The 24,650-nt window shown below is 38.0% G+C and overlaps 1 protein-coding gene across 1 annotated transcript in view; it reads right to left on the reverse strand.

Annotated features, from left to right (window-relative positions):
• The window catches only part of SLC26A10 (solute carrier family 26 member 10), a 39,672-nt gene extending 20,456 nt beyond the window's left edge, over positions 1-19,216 (reverse strand). Inside the window, exons 1-9 of the mRNA XM_018569588.1 lie at positions 19,108-19,216; positions 18,172-18,332; positions 16,987-17,151; positions 14,516-14,668; positions 10,988-11,070; positions 10,129-10,276; positions 7,706-7,819; positions 5,122-5,199; positions 1,955-2,050 (exon numbers count right to left, since the gene is read on the reverse strand). Of these exons, the coding sequence (XP_018425090.1) occupies positions 1,955-2,050; positions 5,122-5,199; positions 7,706-7,819; positions 10,129-10,276; positions 10,988-11,070; positions 14,516-14,668; positions 16,987-17,151; positions 18,172-18,332; positions 19,108-19,216 (1,107 nt within the window). The remainder of the gene's footprint in view (positions 1-1,954; positions 2,051-5,121; positions 5,200-7,705; positions 7,820-10,128; positions 10,277-10,987; positions 11,071-14,515; positions 14,669-16,986; positions 17,152-18,171; positions 18,333-19,107) is intronic.
• Positions 19,217-24,650: the final 5,434 nt, after the last annotated feature.

The following is a 24,650-nucleotide window of genomic DNA, read 5'->3' on the forward strand; positions in this document are numbered from 1 at the left end:
TGGGCACCCCTGCTGGGACACTGCAGATCCTCCTGAGATACTGGGCAACCCTGCTGAGACCCTGTGGACTCTTCCTGAGATCCTGGGCACCCTGCTGAGACCCTGTGAACAGTTACTGAGACTTGGGGTACCCCAGCTAATATCCTTTGGACCCCTTCTGAGGCCCTGGGCACCCCTGCTGAGACCCTGCAGACCACTCCTGAGAGCCTGGGCACACCTGCTGAGATCCTGTGCAATCTGCTGCGACCCTGTGAACACTTCCTGAGGCCCTGGACAACCCAGTTGAGACCCTGGGTACCCTGCTGGGACACTGCATACCCCTCTTGAGACCCAGGGCACCCCTGCTGAGACCCTGCGGACCCCTTCTGAGACCAGCAAAAAAACTAGACACCAGGTACACTTTTATAGTTTTATTAGTATTATATTGAACCCTAAGTTATAATATGCACAACCTAGCTGTTACATCTACTATTATTCTGCATTGATAAAGTGCTAAATGTGCAGCGCTAAAGGTGATGATTAAGTAAAAATTGAAATGGCTGTTTGCCAGCCAAAACAATAGAATATTAAAACTGTTTAATATTCTATTGTTTTGGCTGGCAAACAGCCATTTACATTTTTTGATCATTATTTTTTTTGATCATTATTTATACACTTTTTGAAATTATCACCATTAGGTTGACAAAAGAGTGAATCAATTGTTTACACTGAGGCTATTTAATAGCCCATCACTATTGTTTGAACACTGCTGTTTTAGTTGATTTTTGCACTATAACACTTTATAGTATATATTACTTGTTGTGATATCAAAGATTTTTACTTAATTATCACCTTTAGCGCTGCACATTTAGCACTTTATCAATTTTGACCCTAGGGTTCATAGTGCAGCAGCTTTTATACTGTACCCACCCTCAAGCGCAGATTTTACAATTTTCTATTATTCTGCATTGCTGCATAATGTATTGCTGAGATTTGTAGTCCTCTATAGCCGATTGCCATTCTGCATTGCTGTATAATGTATTGCTGAAATTTGTAGTTCTCTACAGCTGGTTGCCATTCAGCATTGCTTTACAATGCATTGCTGGGATTTGTAATCCCCTATAGCTGCTTGGATTATTCTCCATTGCTGTGTAATGTTTTGGTCAGATTTGTAGTCTTCTATAGCTGGTGGTATTATTCTGCATTGTTGTATAATATATTGCTGAGATTTGTAGTTCCTCTACAGTTTGGAGTCAGTGGCAGAACTACCTGGATCACAACGGTTGCAGCTGCGACCGGGCCTTGGCACTTCCCCACTGTCTTAAAATCATTAGTTGGTATTATTTTAGAAAAACTGTCACATAACACCAATAATAATAGTATTATTATTTTTTATTATTATTATTATACAGGATTCATATAGAGCCAGCAGTTTGTGCAGCACTTTACAATATAAAAAGGCATTACAGTTACAATACAAATCAAGACAAGATGGTAAGGAGGGCCCTGCCCATGATACAATCTCTATTACATATCCGAACAGCCATGTGTTTTTTTTTTTTTTTTTAATATAATCTTTAACGTGCAGTTTTGATAGCATATTTGAACAGTCCGTGTTTGTCTCCTGTGTGTGCTTTTTTAAATCAACTTAGTAAGCATGCCAAAAGGGGTAATATTCAATAAGTAAGTTGATTGCACTATATAGTTAGTAATTCTGAAGGCAATTGTACAATTAGATTTTAACATGGGTGACCAGATTAGGTGTATAGCCGTGGGCCTGACTTCCAGCCTGAGCCCTGAGAGCTGTCTAAGCATAAGGTCCAGAGGCATTTGAAATTTGTATTGCAGCCCTACATGACTCTGCTGACAGTGATCCTGACTCACCATGGAGGTGGTTCAGTGACCTTCTATAGTATATATTTTCAATAATATTTTAGTTGGCTTGTCATATTTATAATCTATGAAAGATACTTACAAAGTCAGTTTTGCTGATTTTCCATAATTCTGGAAGCTCCTGGAATTGGACGAACATCTGTCTGAGACTGACAACATTTATGCATGCGAGTACTGCCTACGGGAACACAGGAGAGAGTTTTCAACTAAAGCCACTTCTGTTACAGCATACAAGGATACCTCCCAACTTTCTGACACACCCCTGCCAACCGCTCAGTTATGCGGACCATTAAGAATTTATATGGCAAAAATTATTGGCTAAACCCTGAATGTTTTTTTTTCATCAATACTTTTTTTATACTTCACATTCACATTCTTTCTTTATAGTAATTGTAGTATACTAAGTTCGTCACATGCAAACAATACTTGATACCTGGCGCTTGTGACAACTAGTAGAGAGACCTTCTTCCCAAAAGTAAACAACAAACGATCTTCACACACTGTGCTGCTCCCTCACAAGGACTAGGAAACTATAACTTGAAATTCTACAAAAAAAGCACAGAGCGCCCGACATGTGAAGAATTGTGAGCTCACGATTGGTGGCTCTGATGAAGGGGGCGTGCCCCAGAAACACATCAGCCGCAAACACAGACGATTAGCCATGAGGCGGCATTCCAGCCAGTGGATCGGCGTCTTCTGTGTTGATATTTGGAATACGGGTTACACTTCCTATATCCTGATTGCAGGACCAATATAAGCGCATTTTACTGCACTTCCTGTGAGTATGTTTTTTCTATTTGTCAGTTGATAATAAAACAATTCTGCACATGTTGGGGAGCTCTGTGCTTTTTTTTGTAGAAATTGAAATTCTTCACATGACGATGGATGTTCTCAACCTACTGATGTAATCTTCCTATCATTGATAAAATATTTTATCTGAAAAGCATGTAATACATGTTTTGCACATATTTTCTTTATTTATTAGGATCAGGGCTATAAATTAAAAATGTCAAATTTATTTTCCTTTTTTTTGACCTTGCATTTAGGAAATTGTATTTGAATGTTTTCTATTTTTATATCTGGCCAGCTGGTCTAACATTAGGCTTCCATTTAGGTTCTCCTTAGCTGCTCTTAACGAAAAGTTTGTTTACGGAACACAATAATTCAAGCTGAAATGTAACCACAGGATTGTAGAAACACAACACTGAATCACATACTCATTCCACCTAATTATTCCCCTCATTCCTCTCTTCTTTTGGATGGCTATGTAAGATGTTTTAATCAAAAAGAGAGATTGTGAAGGTAAGCAGCTTCTGCTTGCTCTCTCTCTTCAGAAAACCCATTATATTCTGTGAGTTCTTCATATATTAACAGGGTTATTCACTAAAGGGTGAGGAGTTTGGAGAAGGCAGGAGAAGTGAACAATCTAGGACAAATTAGCTGATTTGGAAAAATTCTCCAATTCAGCTCACTTTCCAGTTCAGCTATTTTGGCCTAGATTGTTCACTTCTCCTGCTTTCACCAAACTTTTCACCCTTTTGGGAATAACCCCATAGGTGTTTATTTGTAAAACAAAGATTTTATATGAATAGTAAAACACAAAAATAAAATAACAGTTGAAAAAATGTATACACTTGAATTGTATTAAAATATAGTGGTTCCAAAACCATTATAACTTCCATTTTGGCTGTTGATACATGATCTGTACATAAGTAATTTATACTAAACTAGTTAAACACAGGTTACACTTGAAGATGACTAACTGCTTGGTATATTGTGGTTTGTCACTAAAACTGCATAAAATATAAGTAGAATACCATAACTTGTACCTCAGGATTGAAATGTAGTTCTGTTTACAGCCTCCCTCGTTTTCAGTTTGGTTTCTGCATTATGAATACAAAGGATGGGTATTTCTGCCCTGTGGTAAGGATGCTGTGGGCTGTCTCTCCTGTAGGAGTCAGCAGTGTAGTATAGGAAAGTGACTAATTCTCATGATAGGCAACCAGTGTCATTTGCTGCTACATGCTAACGTTTGCAATTGGTTACTGCACGCCTGTCCTCTTTAAAGAAGCCACTGCACTGCTAGAGAGTACTTTTTACAATGACTATGTTCTAACCAGCTATTATGAAGATCAGTTATAAGTTGATGGTCAGTCACTAGGAAAGAACTCTCCAGGTGCTGTTGCTTATTTGTAGTTTGTAGTAGCAGCTAAAAACAATTCTTGCCCTTGTCACATCATTTTAGTGGAGCAATTCTAATGCTATAGGGACTTTAGCTCTGCTCTATGCAATACGATGTAAAACTTTATGTCAGACCAAAAACTTTTTTTCTAGTTTCGAATAGATTGGATTAGAGCTCTTGTATTACTGGTATTCAGGCTCCGTCAGACAGGTTTACCTCACTTCCTGTCCTGCTGACAACAGTTTCACCAGACAAGAAATTAGGTAAAATCTGCATCACGGACAAAGACAGAAATAGAAATCTGTCAAGTGTTCTATCCTTCCCCTACTCTACTAAATAAAATATCTTAACATGAAGTATGTATTAAGCTCAGGCAGCAGCTGTCAGCATAGTTAGTTCACTACTAGGGAGCAGTGCTGGGGGCAAAAGTTATAGTATCACTAATAATAATCAACATAATGATATTTTATGTCACGATAAAATGTATAATGCTCTTATACACACTTACTTTTCAACCCTAATACAAACTGCTTTAAACCTTTTTGTAGAACAACAAACCTCAGCCCTCCTATAAGGTTTTAAGAGAAGTGAAACTCTGGGATTGGTGACTACATTAAGCTTATAGGGTTCATTTCTATCAGTCCTCCTCATGGGACCCCCTCCTACCCCAAGCCCCATAGCAGCTGCATGGGCTCCTTTGGCTATTGTTATGCCGCCGTTTTTAATTATGTATTTTTTGCTACTGGAAAGTTATTTTTACTTCCTGTGTGGCAACATCAGCAAGACAGGAAGTTAGAGTAATGCTCTATAAGAGAGTCCAGGACAGCAGTAAAAACTCAACAGGGGTTTTACCCTTCCTCATTCTATCCAAAACAAGGAAAACATTTTGGTTAGTCATACACCTTAAATAAAGTGTGTCAGGTGGACAGTACTACCAAACCCTCTCCACTACTCTCTTCCTTTTATAAGAAGTAAATCCAAATCATCAAATATTGAGGAAAACAATGACAAAATCCCTTCTCTTCTGACCTTACCTCCATACAGTTATGTTTGTGCATGAAACTCACCTTTGGCAAGTAATTAAATAGCGGACCAACCCAAATCAGAACAACAAGTACCACACTACTGGTGAAGAATCCTGAAAGCTAAAAAAAAAAAGTACAGAATTACAAAGGAAGAACACTTAATACATTGAAAACCATACTCCGGACATTGTTTTTAAAATTGTGGATAGTGTGCGGAAGGCTTTGAACTTCCGTTTCAATGTTTATTGTTATATGAATCCCACTTGGAGAGATTTCCTCCTACATTTTATTACTATTTCACTGGGACAGGAAGTTAGGAGAAAATCTTTAGAGTGGAACTCTATGAACTTTTTTCATGTTGTAGACTATAAACATAGAGCCGCCGTTAACTTTCTTAACTAGACCCAATCATCTTTAACCTCCCTGGCAGTATGATTATCTCAGTATTTTTTCTTTTTCTATTTTTTACTTTTGAATTTCTCGCCGGTTCCGCCCCCCTGCAATGGCGGCGCTCGCAGGGAAGGAACAGGGAAGATGCCCGAGTGTGGCGTGGGGTTACCGCTTTTGGTATGGAAAATTTACCCCTGAGTCACACTCGGGATTACTGCCAGGAAGATAAAAATATAAAAGGTTGACTATACCTTACTGCCTCTTCAACATAAAATACTTACTTTAATTTGGCTTTAAAGTGACATTAAACCCTCAGATTTTTTAACATAAACTAATACTGTAATGTGTGCCTTACTGTAATCCATAGTAGTTTCCCTTCTCTTTGCTGCTCTTCCTTTTAAATCCTTATCTCTTCTCATGCTGGGGGAGAACTTCCCTTTGCAGCTGAGTGCCTCTTCCTGTAGTGCTGGCTCAGGTTGTGAACCTGCACACAGACACCATGGGGTTGATTTACTAACCTTATAAACACGCCACGAACAAGTATACACCTCTGTAGAGTGTTCCCTCCCAGCATGATCTATTGGTGGAATCTAGACACCTTTGTAGTGTGTACACACCCAGCAGGTGTGTTGTGCAAAGCCAAGCATGAATTGCAAGGTGATGTTGTATAAATTAGCTCTACGTTGTGTTGCTTGCATTGATCAATGCAGGAATGTAAATGCATGAGCTAACCATTTTTGTCTAAACTGTGAAGCAGCATTATATATGCATCATGTGCAGGATTTTTCCATATATGGCATTAGTGGAAATATGCTTTTAGAGACTTTTTGGTTGATAAATACATTTTGCTGTGTAAAAATCACAAGCACCTGGTGCGTGCGTGTGTTTAGGTTAGTAAATCACCCCCCATGTATCCATTCCAGAGACAAGGCAGTCTGCTGCAAAACAGAAGTTCTGCCCAGCATGAGAAGAGATACGGATTTAAAAGGTAGAGCAGCAAAGAGAAGGGAAACTACCATGGATTACAGTAGGGCTCACATTACAGTATTGTTTTATGTTAAAAAATCTGAGGGTTTAATGTCACTTTATATCAAACCACAAATTCCAGAGTCCACCCCCAATAGACACAAATTGGAAGGAGGCTTAGGACTCCCAAATATAGCTCATTAGTATTATACTACCAGCTTCTACCATTGATAACCATTCCACAGATACAAAAATGTGCAAACCTAAACCTGCTTGGAAAATCCAAATAGCCATCTGACTACCATTCAATCTGTTCCACGGCTCCCACCTCCCTTTAGACCACCGGACATAAACATAATCCTTAAATTTGGGCCTCAATAAAATATTCTAGCAGTTTTTTGTTACCTTAACTTCCTTTACTACCATTACATTCACAACCCTTGTTCCCCCCAGGTTTAGACAGCTCTTAAATGTTTGAATGGTGGTTCAAAAACAACTTCCAAAGAGCACTTGACTTTTTCTAAAATCTTCAAAGTTGCTGCCAAATTTATTTACTGCAAACATCACCCATATAGAACATTGTTATTGGTATTTATGCCTTAGCCAAAGTGCACTCTCCCGCCAGCCTCCTCCACCTGAGGTCTTAAGTAGGCGCTAAAAAAACTCACATTTATTTAAAACAGTAAAATAAAGCGAAGGAATGAATGAAGGAGTTAATACAAATAATAAGGGTTGACTAAAATATAATTAGAAAATGTTAGGATTAGAAAACTAATTAGCGTTAACTGCAAATGTTATTCTGTGATGTGTCCCTTTTATAAAGGTGCAAGAATCACAAGCATTTTTTTACATTTGGCGCTACAAACTTAAATCAATGTAAACTTTATTTTTTTACATATAAAATAGTAATACAAAAAAAAATAGATCTCCCCTGTGTAATCATCAGAGCTTTGTGACAGCCGGGTGCCATGCTCAGTTTGTGCACAGAGAGCTCCTGATACTAGAACAGGCAGCTATGGAGTGCATTGCCGCTGGTTTCACAGGGAGAGTCGTCATCTCCCAGTGTAATTTGCAGAACTGAGCAGCATGGCATCCAAGACGAGTGCTTCTTTTGCCTCTGCCTGGCCCTGATGTCAATCAATATGTGTACTCTCTAAATAACTACATAATGTTGGTGTTCCATAAATACTGTATAGAAGATTGTGGTTAAAGATAAACTAATCTTAATATACATTTTACAAATGCATAATCAAATTTAATAAAAACTCACCTGAGTGTAAGCTCCAGCACTCTCGAGAATATTTGTTGTAGCCAAAGTAGCCGAACTGGGAAAACAGTTGAAGAGTGAAGAGACAATATTGGATATTCCATGAGCCAAAAGTTCCTAAAAAAAAGAAGCTGAAGCTCTGTAAGTGGGTAAATTATAAAAGCAAACTGGAATACAGTAATAAACGCTGGGCATTTTTTTCATTTTCTAAATACATTTTCCAGAAATTCAGCTAAGGATGGTAAAAAGTACAAAGCTTTGCAATGCAACTAAAATGCATTTCAGAATAAATACACAATATTCAGAAATTGTCTAGTTTTTACCACTGTTGAGTTCTCTAAATGACCCCTCTCCATGAAAGGAGACAAAAAGTCAGCATAACACTTGACGAAGAAAATTTGAAAGCTGGATTCACACTATTTTGAGCCTGTTTTTTGTATGTGTTTTCTATGTGTTTTCTATGTGTTATCAACAATCATACACTTCCATGCCCTGCCATCGTCATCAACAAACCCTATAATGCATGTCAATGCGTCTACAATTGGACAACACATGTCAGTGCATCACAGACCTATTTACATGCATTGACTTATGTTAAAATGCTTATGTTAAAACACCCAGTGGCTATTTATAAACTATTCACAGTGCTCTTCACCCTGCATATATTTGTGAATGTTTGTTCTGTGCAGATAATTATGCCAAAATTATGCACAGAAAAAAATGTTCACAAACATTGTTTTTAAACAAAAGAGTTGTATATAAGTTGACCCCCACAGGTTTAAATTGGTCCTACATGTTTTTTTTGTATCATGACACAAAATATTGGATCATGGGCATCTAACATGTATAGGCATTTTACATAATAACTAAAGGCAACATTTCTTTTCAGCTGGGGAGCAGTGGGGAGATAGAACCACTGTCACATTTTTAATTTCTGTGTCGCTTTTAGGGAGATTTGCTCTCTCTAATTGTGCTGATCACCAATGTCACAAGGAATGCAAATGAGCGAGAATCCAAAACTTTGAGTTGCCACCAGAACAGAAAACTTCCAATGGAGACACTTGTTCCTGTGACAACTGTCCAAGAGGCAGTTTCCCTTACACTGGAAAGATTTCCTCCAACGTCCTGTTGAGTGTACAGGACAGAAAGTGAAGGGAAATTTCCCTAACCAGACACAGGTGGCAATAAAAAAAATAAAGCTACAGTTATCTATGAATGCTACTGATGCTTAAAGGTTAGAGATGGGAAGTTCGGATCTTTCAAATGAATCGGTTCATTTGGATCAGTTCATTCAAAAGAACCGATTCATGAATAGAATCTTCGGTTCACTGGCTGAGTCGGCTGACAAGCCAGTGAACCGAAGCTCAGGAGCTGTCTGAACCTTCATAGAAGATTCGAATCAGAGGACTCTGATTCAGAGAAGAGTGTCAGGCAGCTCCTGGGGTACATTGATCCTAACGCTATCAATACATTTAAGTGAAAAAGAATAAAATAAATAAAAACTAAAACCAAAAATTGTTTATTTAAAAAAATTTATGTTTTTATTTTTTTTGTAAATGTGTAATTATCTGCCCCAAAGTAGAGGTCATGGTTGTCGGAAGTAAAGAAATCCAAGTATGCGGGGGGGTGAAAAACTCAGGACTGGAGGGGTAAATAATATAATTAAAAAGGAGGTTTAAATGTATTTTTATGAAAAGGGTATTGTCTCTAGTTAGAGAGGCGGAGGGATTTGACCCTCTTTTGTCATTCTGCTGTGTATAACCTGAAATTCCGCTATTAAAGCAGTCTGTGCATCACCACAGCAAACCAGGTATCTGAAAGTTACAGTTGCCCCCCGCTGGCTCAAAGAAGCTCAATATTAAATATGTATATGCAATATTTCATATTTCCCTAATCGCTAAGAAATAAAAAAAAATAACAGAAAAAAAGATAGGACTTTTATCAAATTACAAGGTTTCTTCAAGATCAACAGATATTTTTTTGAAATTATGAAACAGACATAACAAAAATATTTCAATTGTATATTTCAGAAACCAAAAGGGAGCAATTATTACATTTTGGGTTTTGGGTTTAGATACACATTCATTTTATTTTTACTCCTGAAGATAATACGCAAAGAAATTATATGAAAAATTATATTCATTTTCCAAAGGAACTTATAAGGACGGATGTAATTTCCCTCAATGGAAGCTCCCCATCATCAGATTCTGCTCAACCAGCTCTTAGAAGAAATGTTGGGGCAGCACAAATATGTGTTGCATCATACATTGTGATCTGCCCGCCCCAGAACTAGCACCATTTCCAGAAGTTGGACAATAGCAGACTCCAGTTGCATGGGAAGTACTTGGCTGTGAGAGAGAGGATCCCTTCAATAAATTGTAATAGGCAATGTGTACTATGAGGTATGATAGTATCTAATGTCTCACCTGGTTTGGATCAATGGTATATCTGTGTTTCTCTGCATAGATCATAGCCAGTGACACAGATACAGCATAACCTACAAATGTGATGGCAATTGTGTCTCCAATTACATCAGGGATGACTTTCAGGGTAGGAAGTTTAGGCACTGGAAACCTGTTTTAAAATGATATGAAATAGAATGTTATATGGCAATGAGCTGAAGAAACAAGAACTTACAATGTTGATGAATCAACATTTATTGAAAAGCAAAAGCAAGGAGAAGTGGCCTGGCACGTCTAAGATGGCCACTTTATTCTCACTGCTCTGGCAATCATGGGAATCACCCAGTGTGATCCAGACTCGCAACTGAGCCGGAACATACAGTTGCTGAACTCTTTAGAACTGGCATACTGAATTTGTGGCAGGCCTCCATGATATCTTCCGATGTTCATCCTCCAGACTTTGCCCTCTCTTGTGAGCTGTTGTCTTAATGTGTTGTGCATACTTGCACATTAGGACAAAACCAAAAGCATTTACTTCCACTTTAAGGGGAGTCCTAGGGCATTTGTTTGTTTAATTACTACATAACACCCATAGCTGGGGGGCTTTCTAGGTCATTTTGGTGACAACACATTGCCCTGCACTGTATTTAACAATGTAAACAGACCTCACCCCGTGGATTTTAAAGATAGTGTTTCATAATTATATGCACTTAATTACTGCTATGTGCACATATTTATGTGTGGCTTTTAGCATATTTTTTGGCATCAATTCAGCACATTTCAAAACTGCAGATGTTCAGTTCTGGCTTTTCCGAACTAAATCTGTGATGTCAGTATCAATTTAGCGGTCTCCCTGAACACGTACAGTAATTCCAATTCTTACCCAGCTGGTATGCTGCCAACTATTTGCACATTGTATCGGTGGTCCAGAGATGAAGCAAAAGTTATTCCAGTAGTGAGTAGAACCTGAAATTTAAAAAAAATAAACATTTTGCCCTTACTAAGTCAGTATGCATTAGTCTTTCAAAAAGTATTAACCACTGTAGCTCTCACACCTGTATACACCTGTATATATGGACCAGAATAGTTTTTACTTTTCTGCCATGAGCCTGTTTATTTGGCAATAACTTACATACATACATTACATAGGATAACACGGTAATATATTTATCCTATTTTTTTTAATCTTTTTTTTTTTTGGACAAACAAGGCTTTCCTTACGTAATAATGGCTTGCAAATATTGTATTTTTTTTGCAACAAATAGACAAAAAAAGAACAATACTTTTTTTTTTACTATAATGAGTGTTAGTTAAAAAAAATGTTAATGTAGTAAAAAATGTATAAAAATTGTATTACATTTCTTCTCCTGTTTAAAATTACACTGAAATATGAAGCTGGTAAAACGTATCAAATTTTTTTTTAAAATGTAATTATAAATAAATAAAATAAACAAATCAGCAGAAAAATAAAAGTTAAGGGAAGAAGGAGAAGAAGGTGTTGTTTAGGGTTGATTAAGGTAAACTACGTGTACTAAGAGGTTAAATAGGAACAAATTTTGTTTCAAAAAGGCTTGCAAATATTGTATTTTTTTTGCAACAAATAGACAAAAAAAGAACAATACTTTTTTTTTTACTATAATGAGTGTTAGTTAAAAAAAATGTTAATGTAGTAAAAAATGTATAAAAATTGTATTACATTTCTTCTCCTGTTTAAAATTACACTGAAATATGAAGCTGGTAAAACGTATCAAATTTTTTTTTAAAATGTAATTATAAATAAATAAAATAAACAAATCAGCAGAAAAATAAAAGTTAAGGGAAGAAGGAGAAGAAGGTGTTGTTTAGGGTTGATTAAGGTAAACTACGTGTACTAAGAGGTTAAATAGGAACAAATTTTGTTTCAAAAAAATAACTTTTTTTCATTGTGAGGTTGTGTTAACTGAAATCATATGCATTTTAAAGCTCATCCCTTTAATATACAGATAATTAGATACAAAATGAACAACGTTACTTTTTATCTCTCTATCTTTTATCCAAACAGTGTTTATGAGCATAAATAAACACTGTGCCGGAAGGTCTGTATTTTGACAGCAGTGGCTGTAGCTGCTATACTCACACAGCAACCTTCAGCTGTCATCATGAGTAGCGGTGAGAGAAGTTTGTAGCATACCCAGTGTCCACAGCTGGTTAATTAAACCTTATTTTATGTATTATTAATTATTTCTAACAAAAAAGTGGGGTGGGGTGGGGGGGTATTGCCAAAGTAGGGAAGGGATACAACAAGTTAGGTTATTTGTGTGTCTGCACTGGAAGAAGATTTATGCTCACTTACTGCCACAAAGCTGAGGATACATTTCCCAACAGGAACAGTTTTATCAGTCCAGTATACACTTTGTTAAACAGTACCTAGCCCTGAAGAATGAGGGACCCTTTGAAACCCCTAAACATATTGACATTTTATGATATAAGAGTCTGAATAAAATTAAATCTGGACTACATATGTAATTATTTTGGCGATTTTGCCCCTGCACACCCAACAACCAAAAACTGATAGAGGGTCTAATCTTTCTCCTCTTGTAAAAACAGTGTTTTTATTTCTATCTTTGACCATCTGCGACCACTGTCACCAGAACAGGAAGTAAGGGAGAAGACACAGACAGCAGTAAACACCTAACAGAAGTTCCTCTCTATCCAAAAAAAAGTTTAGTGATACACCTTATTAACTGTACAGCAGTATGCTAAAGCAAACAAAATAAGATTTCATCTATCAGAAGGTTAGAGAATATAGAATAATGCAAGTTAAATTACTAAGGATATTCCCAGATAAGACCACATTGTCCTAAACAATGCTTGCTAAATGATACTCTGACTATTTAGATACAGCTTTGAGACCACATTTCACCAGATGGTGGTGCTACAGGTGACAGTTAGAAATTACAAGTCTGGTTTTGGCCTTGATAATAGAAAACTATGGAAGCAGACTCTTCATTGTAACTAGATGGAAATGTGAAAGCTGAAGTTTTAAAAGAGCTTCTTTTTTTTTAGAATAGTACATTAAATGACCATTGAATATTGTCACATTGTGTTAAGATGGGATGCTATGCCTTTGCTCTTTTATTGTATTCTAATAAACCTAGACTGTAGTTACCTTTAACATATAGACATGTAAGATCCAGGTGAATATCAGCATATTTGGATATTCTGATGCATCCACATTTCCGAATGAAAGAAAAAACAAATCCAAATGTATCCAAATTTTCCAATAAAGTTTGGATGCATCCAACATTTTTTCTGAATATCATTCGGAATGAACTTGTGTTGTTAAACGTTAAAATAAAAAAAATAAAAAAAGTCCCCTCCCAGTTCATGCTAGTTCCTTTAGGTCTGGTAGGAATTTTAGGGGGAACCCCAGCACCAAAAAAACAAAAAGAAAGTGTGTGGACCTCGATATGGGGAGTTACTGGGTGCCGTGCCCCCTTTATGAAAGGGGCACTCAGATTCCTATAAGCCGCCCTGCACGCAGCCCACCACAATCACCAGGCCAGGGTTGTGGAAAAGAGGCCCTTGTCCTCATCGACATGGGGACAAGGTGCCCCCTGGCCACCTTCCTCCCCATGTTGAGGGCATGTGGCCCGGTATGGTGCAGGGGGGGGGTGCGCCTGCTTTGCCAGGCTGATGCTTGGAACAAGGGTCTGGTAAGGGATTTTAGGGGAGACTCCACGCATTTCTTTTCTGCATGGGGTTTCTCCCTAAAATTCCTACCAGACCTAAGGGGTCTGGTATAAATTGGGGGGAGGGCATGCTTTTTTTTTATTTTTACATTTAAACACAACCTAACTTCATCCAAATTTTGGATGAAGCTATGTTTTTAAATGAGAAAATTAAAAAAAAATGCATACCAGACACTTTAGGTCTGGTAGGAAATTTAGAGGGGACCCCAACGCCAAAAAAAAAAAAAGGTTGATTTCCCCCTCAAATGCCTTACCAGACCCTAAATCTGTTTTCATAGACTCCTTGATGTAAAGAATCAATCAAAATTGAAAGAGATTTCCAACTTAAATAAGTCAAATTTTACTCGAAATAGAAAAAAACGAAATGCTGCTGGAGACCATCATTATGGGAGTCTAACTACCAGAATGCACACTGCTGACAAAGAGGAAGATTATATTTTTTATTAAAAGATAATACAAATATCTAATCTAAAGTCCCAGAAATACCATCCATGCCAATATAAATCTAATGATTAGGAACAGTTACTCCGCATAAAGCAGACATAATGAATGGATCCAGCACGTTTTATTCCTTCATTTACTGAAAGCTCTGTTATATCATGTAGGATATATCTGCATCTCCAGGATTTTACAGTTTGGCAGTATCCTTCTATTAGGGTTTATATTAATATATAACTTACCATGATGATTTCCCCTGGAATAGGTGTCCTTAGCCTAGTACGGAAGCGGGCGTTGAGCTCCTTGATGGGAATTAGCACCATCAAACAGAGAAAGGATATAATCAATTCGGCTACATTGGTCATATGTACAGCTTTAAAGACAGATGCCAGGGTCTACACAAGAAGAAAGGGAACATTTACATACACTTCCTTTTCTGCTATCCTTAAATCATTTCACAGTGTTGTTGTGTTATGTTATTGGCATATGCTCTAGCAAACTAATGTAATGATTAAACTTGTTTTATCACACACAACTAAGTGAAATAACACTGATCTTCTATATATTTGGTGTATAATATGATTAGTCATGCAATGTTCATAATTTAAAATGAACCTCTTACAAGCATTATATTTTGAAATGAGCATAGGAAGAAAAACGTTATTAGCAGATGTTCATCGAAAGCAAAATGGCAAAACAGTCAGTAGATGCAGTGTAATAATAGCCAGCTGAAATAATATGGACAACATAACTTTTTCTAAGCCTTCTTATTGGTTATTTAAAGCCAAATTAAACCTTTTGTTTAAATCAGCTAAATACATTCAAGGTTTGTTTTCTTTAGAACACAGCCACAGCCTAAATAGTAAAAGATGTAGATGAACATGCCAATGGGAAGTGTCCATGTCACAAGGCATCTTAATATGATCATGCAGAGATACAGAAATCTGAACTTGTAAGCAAAACTCAAGTTTTTAAATAATTTTTCCTATAGCTGCCTATCACATTCAAGTGTATTTCCACTTTTACAGTCAAATTTGAGAAAATAATTTGAGAAAACCCCTCTATATGTTTTTTATGTGTTCCCATTCACACAGTATATCTAAAAATATATATTTTTAAATGTTTCTTACCTTTTAAATATGTCTTTGTGGCAAGTCTTTGCAAGATTATTTCTCAATTTCTAAGTGACAGGAAATTCTGGCTGTCACCATAGCAGACTGAGCTCCCCCTCATTGCATACAATCATACAATGCTTCTAAGGGGGCTATTCACAGAGGTGCCGAAGGATCCAGCTGTAGCTTCGGCTGATCCTTCGGCTCTCTTCGGCCGCCGGTGCCCTTTGGTGCAGTGGAACCGAATGGCTGCTGTACGGGCTATTCATTATAGTCGAACCGAATGGCTGCTGTACGGGGCTATTCATTATAGTCCGTACAGCTGCCAATGCGGCCGAGTGGCTCAGTCAAGCCGAAGGCAGATGCTTCAGCTCGACTGAGCCGAAGTGACACCCAAAGCGGGGCGAACGGACTGCCAACGGCGGGCCTGATCTCACGGCTAGCTCTGCCCAGCTGTAATGACAGATTAGCGTCCCCAAAGGGCCTGGAGACGCTGATCTGTCATTAAACAATAACAACTGGGCGGAGCCGGCCATGACATCACGACCGGCTGTGCCCAGTTGTTATTCATTGGCCGGGACCTGCAGGTCCCGGCTAATGTCACTGGTAGCTCCGCCCAATTGTTTTTTTTAAAAAAATCTTTATTTTTTTTTCATTTAATAATTATTGAGATTTAAAAAAAAATTGTTTTAACTTTTTTTTTTTTAATCTATTTTCATTGATTTGCTATTCTGCTTGGTACCATGGAGGTACCGAGCAGAATAGCTGACCTGAATGCCGCTCGGCGGCATTCGGCTATTTACTCACTGCTATGAAAATAGGGGTGAACGGCAGCGAGTGAGCTGCTGGAGCTTTGGCTCAGCCGATCCAGATGTTGGATCAGCTGAGCATGTTCGGCTGACCGAAGTGCAGCCGAAGGCAGCCAATATACAGCTGATACCAGCCAATGTACAGCTGAAATCAGCCGTACTGAGCCGTAGTGAATAGCCGAACGTTGTTCAGCTCACTTCACTACGGCTCGGTTATTCACTTGACTGCCTTCGGCAGCTTTGTGAATAGCCCCCTAAATCTTTAGCCTTATGTAACAACAGACATTGTACAAATCAAGTTGTAAATTATACTGAGATCTACTAGCACAGTACAGACAGGGTTAATAACATTAACCTCCCCAACACACCTTGCATTATGGGCAAAACTCAGTACGGGAACAACCTGTAGTTAAGGACAGAGCATGTATTGTGCAAGCAACAAGCAACAAGTAACAAAAAAACAAAGTTATGGAATATGAATGAAAAACATATAAAAAATATAACATCAGTGTTATCCCAATTTGGCTGCAAAAGTGGAAATACACTTTAAAGCCCAATGGAACCTTCAGTTTAAGTTAGCTAAATACAGGAACATCAAAACAAAATCTGTGCAGTGTCTTCCAGTTGTTTATTTTCTTTTGAAAGCAGCCACAACCTAACTAGAGAAGCCGCCTCTGTCAGCATGCTGCAGAAAAGGACTCTTGCTCTCTGTATGAAAGCAGTGGTCTCTCTGCAGAGGTCTGACACAACCCGGAGTCTGAGTCACTTGATGTGGCAAGAATGCTAGCTGACCTTAAAAATGGTGAAATGTCCTGTGTGACGAGGAAGAGGAAGCCCCATCATGTTTTGTATTTGGGAGATTGTCACATGGAATGCAGCAGCATTGGTGAAAGCTTTCACTATGGGCTCAGACAAGTACGTGGAGAGGAAGCCAAGCTGTAGAACAAACATGATCACCTGGAAAGATTACAGCAGAATTGTACATTATACGTCATTATACATTGAAACAGGATTAATGAACTTTCTTATGAAACAAAAGTGTCACTATCATCTATACTGGTCATCTGCTACATACAATAGACAGCTTTTTACACTCACCAATGTCGACCATAACCATGGCAAGAAGAAAGGACAGCCTTTTCTACACTGAACCATGCCTAGCGTCACCCATTAAATATAGCTATGGATTCTATTTTTTACATAATAGTGAGATTCACTTTCTCTGTTTGTCCTGATAACCATTGTCACTGGGACGGAAAGTAAGGAAAAATCCACAATTTTGATATCAAAACAGGAACACAGGGGAAATCTTCAAACAAGGGACACTTGTTCTGGTGACAAGTGTTAGGACATTTCCCCTACTTTGGAGAGGTTTACGCTTACTTCCTTTTGTGTCTATAGGAAAGGAAAGGGAGTAAAATCTCCCAAAACAAAAACTATTCCCTGCTCTATCTAAAAGTAAAAACAAAAAATTGGATTTAGAAATACTCTACGAAGAGGGCAGGGTGTGTCTCTTACAAGAACAATGCTAATAATGAGCATTGTGTGTGATTGGGGAATGGGGAGAAATGATAAAGTTTTTATCCTATATAATATTTGTGTCATAAAACATATCACTGCCCTTTTTATCCTACCCTGCAGTGACCTTGATAAATCTCTAACATTGCCTGTTGCAATTGAAGTGGCAATAGCATATAAACATGCAAATTTGTGCCTTGCAAAGGTGGCCCCTCATTTAATATCATTACATGCCATTTTCACTTATCTGCCATTGCAAATTAATAAATAAAGGCCATTGTCCTTTTCGCACTTCACACATTATGGAATTCAATAGGCCAGTCACAACTATACTCACTGTGCATTATTTTGTGATAACAAAGATATACTAATTATACATCTCCACACTCACCCCCTGTTATTAGACATATTCTAGTTTTCCATTATAAATGATCAATCAGCAGGGAAAGGTGTATTTACCATGATAAGTCCCATGAGAAAGGCTATAGCCGCTGCCATGCCTATTCTCTGTGCGTAGATCTCCAACTGCTCCTCTCCAGTGAGGTTTCTATCCAAAGGATTCTGGACAAGATGCTCATCAATAACTGAGCCAGTCATCAGACTTAGCACAGCAAAGGTACCTGGAAAATGGAAAATAAAGTAATATTTTATTAAGTAGTATCATATAACACTGAATTTTCTTTAAGAGTCGACTCCATGGGGAACATAATCCCCCAACCACATTATATTCAGGATCCTTCATATAACATTTCCTAGTATGGGTTCCTCCCATTAAAGTTACAATGCCCGCCATTAAGTCTGCATCTGGTGGAAGCTCTATCTTCTTTAATTATGCATACTTATCATATACTACACTTTGTGGCAATGTGTCCATACATATTTTTGGCTTATTCCCTATACCTCCATAGAGTAAACACTGTGGGGGGAATATATCAAAACTGGAGAAGACAAAAATCTGGATCAGATTTGCACTGCAACCAATCTGCTTCTATCTCTCATTGTCAAATCCCAACTCAGCAAACTAAAGAGAAATACTGATTGGTTGCCATAGGCAACTGCTCCAGTTTCTGTCTGCTCCAGTTTTGATAAATTCCCCCATTGTTTGCCCCTATACCGCTTTCAATTCAGCTATATGTTTAGTATTCCTCTTCAATATCATCCACTATGTTAACATTTCCCAGAGTAGTATTGCTCCTCTTTCAGAACACATTATTCATCTGCATATTTTCAGTTTTATCTTTTCATCTGATGCCAGTTCTTTACTAATAAGTAAACCTATTTGGAACTAGGAATATTTCTCCCAAAAAGGGTAGAATCACAGCTCCTATGCCAGAAAAAGATATGGAATTATTTCACACCTTGCAATATATTGACTCATTTATTTGGTACTCCTACCAGTAGAAACATGATGTCCAGTCCCAAGCAACATGTAGAGGACAACAGGAAAGAATGATGTGTAGAGTCCATAAACTGGTGCCACTGAAGTTAGTAATGCGAAGGCCATCCCTAGTGCAAAACAATGACATAGGTTCAGGCTTGTTTAAAATTTTGTTGATATACAGTATATGGCATGCAAAATAGATCACAATATGCAATTCCAAGGACAATTTGTTAGATTGGTATGTGTACATAGTTTTACAAGTACAATTACAAGTACAAAAATATGTGTTGACATAAACATTTACAATGTGAAATAAACGCATTTAAATTATTCAAAAGCGCCTGTTCTTTGCCATTTTCTGTGTATAATGCTTTCACAGTTACTTTTACGGTATATAAACATTTTTCAAACTCCAAGGTAAATAACAATGTCAATATGTATCTTCAATAAAATATACTCACCCCCTTCCATTCATATTTCATATATAGAGGAGCAGGTGTTGCATTTTTAGATAAACAACAATTAAGTTCACAGGAGTGAACGGGTAGAGGTAGGTGTAGTGGAGGGGGTGTCTGTGCTCTTATCCTATCATTATTTCAAATGTAAAGTCTATCTAAGTCCAAAACATTAGCAAGTGCCACTGAAACAGGCACCCCCCTTTGGAAGATTGTTTTCCCCCACTTCCTGTTTCTGTTGGCGGTGGCAACGTTTTGGATTTACCATTGCCCTCTGTCCCATTGACAATGGTTTGCAGGAGAAATAGAGAGAATGAGTATCCCCTGCGTGGATGCAAACAGCAACAAAAATATTTGACATGACAATCCTTCCTTACTCATCAATATGCAAATACTACACAAAGTGGTTACAGAAAGGCAGCCAATTTGCTTAAAGGCACACTTCAATCAAAACTGAAATGCATACAGGGACACAGCATACCTGCACAGGGTTCCAGTTCTAGCAGTCCACCCAACTGTATCATATTGTAATGTGGTGATCTGGTAACTCCTTTGCTTATCCATTAACAATTAAGGAGAAGTATTCTTCTCCCAAAGACACCTAATGCAGTGTTTTGTTTTTTTTATAGCTCCCAAGTTTCTGACATGAGAAGGAGGTACACCTTCCACAATAATGTATTTAGACAATGGACACAAATATCATACAAGATAACTAACAGATAAGATAAAGGCACATTTTCATAGATATTTCTACATTGGGCCAAAAAGAGGAACAATTAAAGAGGAAAAAATGGCAGAGGGTTTAGATCCAAATGAGACAGTTGTGTGGTATGTGTGTTGCAGCGCAGAGAAGATGTCACTGTGCTATTGTTCAACAAAATACCACTTTATGGAGACCAATAGGACTAACCTATAATGAATTATAAGCCTATGGCAAACAACACTGATGCAAAGATACACATCAGTATATGTTATTATGTACACCAGCTCTTATGGCAGTAGAATGCTTGTGTTTTACTGCACGAAAATGCATTTTAAGTAGAAATCCGAGTCATTAATTTGTGGCTGGCTAATATCCAGCGGCGGACTGAGTTAGGCGGCCCACCTTACCAATCTGTTAAATTTTTAACACAACAACTGCAATCATAATCCTATGAAATTGTGTGTACTTCTAATACTACAACCTAAAAAAAAGACTGTATGCTTTGCATTGTATTTATAACACAATTATGCAAATATATTCAGACAAATGAATCTCTCTGATTTCTACAACCTTGTGCTCTGTAAACAACATCCAAAATGTAACTAACAGCAAAGAAGCAGATTATTGAAAACTACACACACACACAGTGATTTGGGAGAAAGTGTCACTAAAACTGAAGAGAATGATGGTACAGAGCTGCAATCAATGTATTACCCGGTCCCCAAGATGCTGCCAATTGTTATGCAGTATATAGAATACAATTATGGAAATGTCTTCAGACAAATTACTCCATCTGACTTCTACATCTTTTGTGCTCAGTAAACAACACCCAAGATGCATGTAACAGAAAAATAGCAGATGATTGGAAAACTACGCAAACAGTAAATGGTCCAGCAAGTATAATGAGGATGGTGACAAATGTTCTGAAATCATTATATTACCCAATACTTTAGGTGTTGACATTTGTTACATAGTATTCAGAAAACAAATGTGCAAACATATGCAGACAAGTTATCCTGTGTCTGATTTCTACATGTTTATGCTCAATGAACAACATCCAAGATGTATATAAAACCAAAGTTGATAGGAAAATTACATACATGGTAATTGATCAAGTGTCACTCAGTATGATGAGGATAACCAGAAATTGATGAGAATGATGACCAATGGTGCAGAGCGGAAATCAGTGTATTAACCTGGATGTTGACATTACTTATGTAGAGCTTAGCAATATTTAGAGAGTTTAAAGTGCTGTGCAAAGTGTTGGTGCTAGGGATGTCCCGATGCCACTTTTTCAGGCCCAAGTACAAGTACTTCCCCTCATGTACTTGCCGATACCAATTACCGATACTATCCTCCTTGCCCTCACTCACTGTGGCGGAGAGAGCAGCGACGAGTCAGCGCTGGTCCAGTGGGAGTAGCTCCAGGTGGGGTCCTAATTTAGCTGGCTCAGAGGTGTCTCCTCAAACACACAGGCCCAGCAAATCAAGCTACTTCCCTCCCCCCTGCCCCCTTTACCTCCCTCCTCCCTTCTCCAAGCTAGTTGCTGGAGTCTGCACTGTCCTTTGTGATCTTGTACTAGACAGGAAGTTCAGAGAAGCTGAGCTCAGAGACTTGGAAGCAGCTGTTCAGAAACACGATGATTGCAATTGTTTGAGCAAAAATGTAAAGCAATGCTTTGCTGGGCAATGTATATTTGTTTGATCTGGATTTATTATTGAAAAAAAGTTTGAGAGTTTACTACTACTTTAAGCCTATAAAATGTCACAGTAGGGCAAATCATTGATGGAGATGAGTTAACGTCTTTTAACATGGTAACAGAAATATTCCTTATTAAATGAATGAAGTAAGATTGACTGGAATTTATGAGAATCCCATTAACAGGATACTTTGATAAACTTCTGTGAGACTAATTCATTATATATCATTACGACTTAGAATGAAGGTGCAGGGGATTTCTGGTACCCAAACTTTGAGGGCCCATTCCCACTTGTGTGTTGAGGCAATGCATGGTACAACATGTACATTACCACACATTTCTGCAATGCCCATGTGTGATGTGTTGTGGTGCCAGCAAAACAAATATGGCATCCGCACAAATCAATTTGTAACTAGCTTTCAAAGTCAGGTGCATGTGGAAAGGCTTTTCCACAATACAAACCAAAGAAAAAAAGCTTAGTGTCTCACAACTTGAGTTAAAAACAGAGGTTTTAGTTGCACAGCTTTTGCAAAGTATGTGGAAACCAGACTGCCTCGTCAAGGCTCCTCTGTGTAGTGTGGTCTTAACTGCAGGTATGTCTGAAGGTAGCCCATCCCACCTTAAAGGCACAGGGACACACCAGAAGCACAACACATCACAATGGCAGCTAGGCAACCTGGTAAGTGTGCTGGGAAATCTTTGTGTTTGTATTGTGGTAAACAATGTGTACCTCAATTTGAAAGCTAGTTACAAATTGATTTGTACGGGTGCCATATTTGTTTCGCTGGATTTGGTGTGGAAACACACTGGGGGCCTTCAGCTGCCATTTTGGGATTCAGGTGTGTCCCTGTGCCTTTAAGGAGGGATGGGCTACCTCTATATTATACAGGTTTCCTTTCTGCACATGCGTATTACAATAGGCACAATTTTCCCCAAACAAAAATCACAGTTAGAATTTCGACTGTTCAGATAAGAAACATTTTCCACCCCAAGCCTTAGAATTTTCTTGTCCATACGCTCAAAAACTATTGTCGATTTGTCCCCATTAATGTTTCATTGAAATGAAGAAACGTTCTGAAAACATAAAATCTGGTGTATAGCTAGCTTTAGTTGTCCCAGCTGTGGGGCATATATCTATATTTGGGGCCTCTCTTCAAGCCCAGGTCAATTTCTAGAGTGCATGATCTGATATCAGTGTAGCAGGCGGTTGAAACTCCTGCAAGTGCAAGCCTAACAATTTATTAACCAATATCTATTGGATCAAATAGGAAATACGTTTTTGCCCTTGGATTTCTGGGCTTTCTGTTGTGGAGGGAGATACATGACTTTTAGACAGATTCTCAGACGAGGGTCAATGCTCTTTTAAATCAAAATGAAACATTTTTGGTCTATTTGTTTTACTTGCTGTAGGAAGAGTGCCCAGATCTCAACCTATGGAGGATCTGAAGCTAGTTTTAGACTTTACAGTTCTCAGGTAAACTGATTGTCTCAGCATAATATGTCAGTCTCTAACAACAGGTTCTTAAATAGACAGATATAAAATCTTACAGTTCACATTAATTTCCTGGATCAAACTGACTTTCTAAGACAAACTATACCATTGTTTTTACATTTGGTTTGGGACCCGCAAATAGGTCCCCAAGCTGTTTAGGGTGGGTCTTAATGATATTCTTTCGTGCATAAGAGTTTTATATTATTATGCTTAAGTGTTTAATTTCCTCTGGCCAGCACTGAAGTAATTAAAGGAAATGCATCATTATTAAACTGAGACATAGGTCCTTGACAAAAAGGTGAAGAATTTCTGAATTTTATCCAAGAGATACTGTAACTCGTGAACTATGCTGATGAACAAAGGGAATAAAAGGAAAAAGTCAAAAGATACAAGCTCAATATCCTTACTTAGAAAGACATACAGAGCTAAATATATCCCATGTATGTTTTGCACACATGCTTATTGAGTTTTTACTTTTACATGTGATTGCAATTTGTTTAATGATGCCACTGGAAAATTATTACAAATTTCATGTTATAATGTTCTCCTCCAACTATTATAAGGAAGCCATCAGTTTCATCAGATTAATACATTATTATTAAATACAATTTACATTTTAAAGGAGAACTATGAGGTCAGTGCTTTTCACTCACCTCATAGTTCTAGCCGACCTGTGACAATGAGATTGTCACAGGTCGGCTCAGTAGATCGGGAGGTGAGTGAACACATACCAGCGTTCGCTCACCTCTCGATCCTGTCACGGCTCTCTGCTGTGACAGGGGAGGGGCTGGATTCCCCTCTCCCCGCTCCGATCTGCCAGCGCTGACTGGCGGAACAGCAGAGGAGTGTTCTGTTTTATGAAACCTTGAGGTGAGATTGTTTATTATTATCAATGGGTGTATACAGAATAGATTCCTGTGATCAGCAACAGCGCTTCCCCCTCCCAGGGACACAAGAGGTGCTTTTGATTGATTTCCTTTAATGCTTTTAAGCACAGGTCTGTGCTGTATGCAGCCACGTGTCTTTTATAAGATATAAAATAGATGTTCAGATGAATTGCCTAGACAAGCCATTGGATAGTTTTCTGAATCTTGAAAACTGTGACCTTAATATTCCAGGTAGTGGACACATTAGTGCACATGCAGGCCCAAGGGAAAAATACTACAAAACTGTGTAAAATAAGTTTACAGGGGGTGTCCTTGACATGA

The sequence above is a fragment of the Nanorana parkeri genome, unplaced genomic scaffold (assembly GCF_000935625.1).
Source record: "Nanorana parkeri isolate BGI_ZX_2015 unplaced genomic scaffold, ASM93562v1 scaffold35, whole genome shotgun sequence".
Taxonomy (NCBI): Eukaryota; Metazoa; Chordata; class Amphibia; order Anura; family Dicroglossidae; genus Nanorana; species Nanorana parkeri.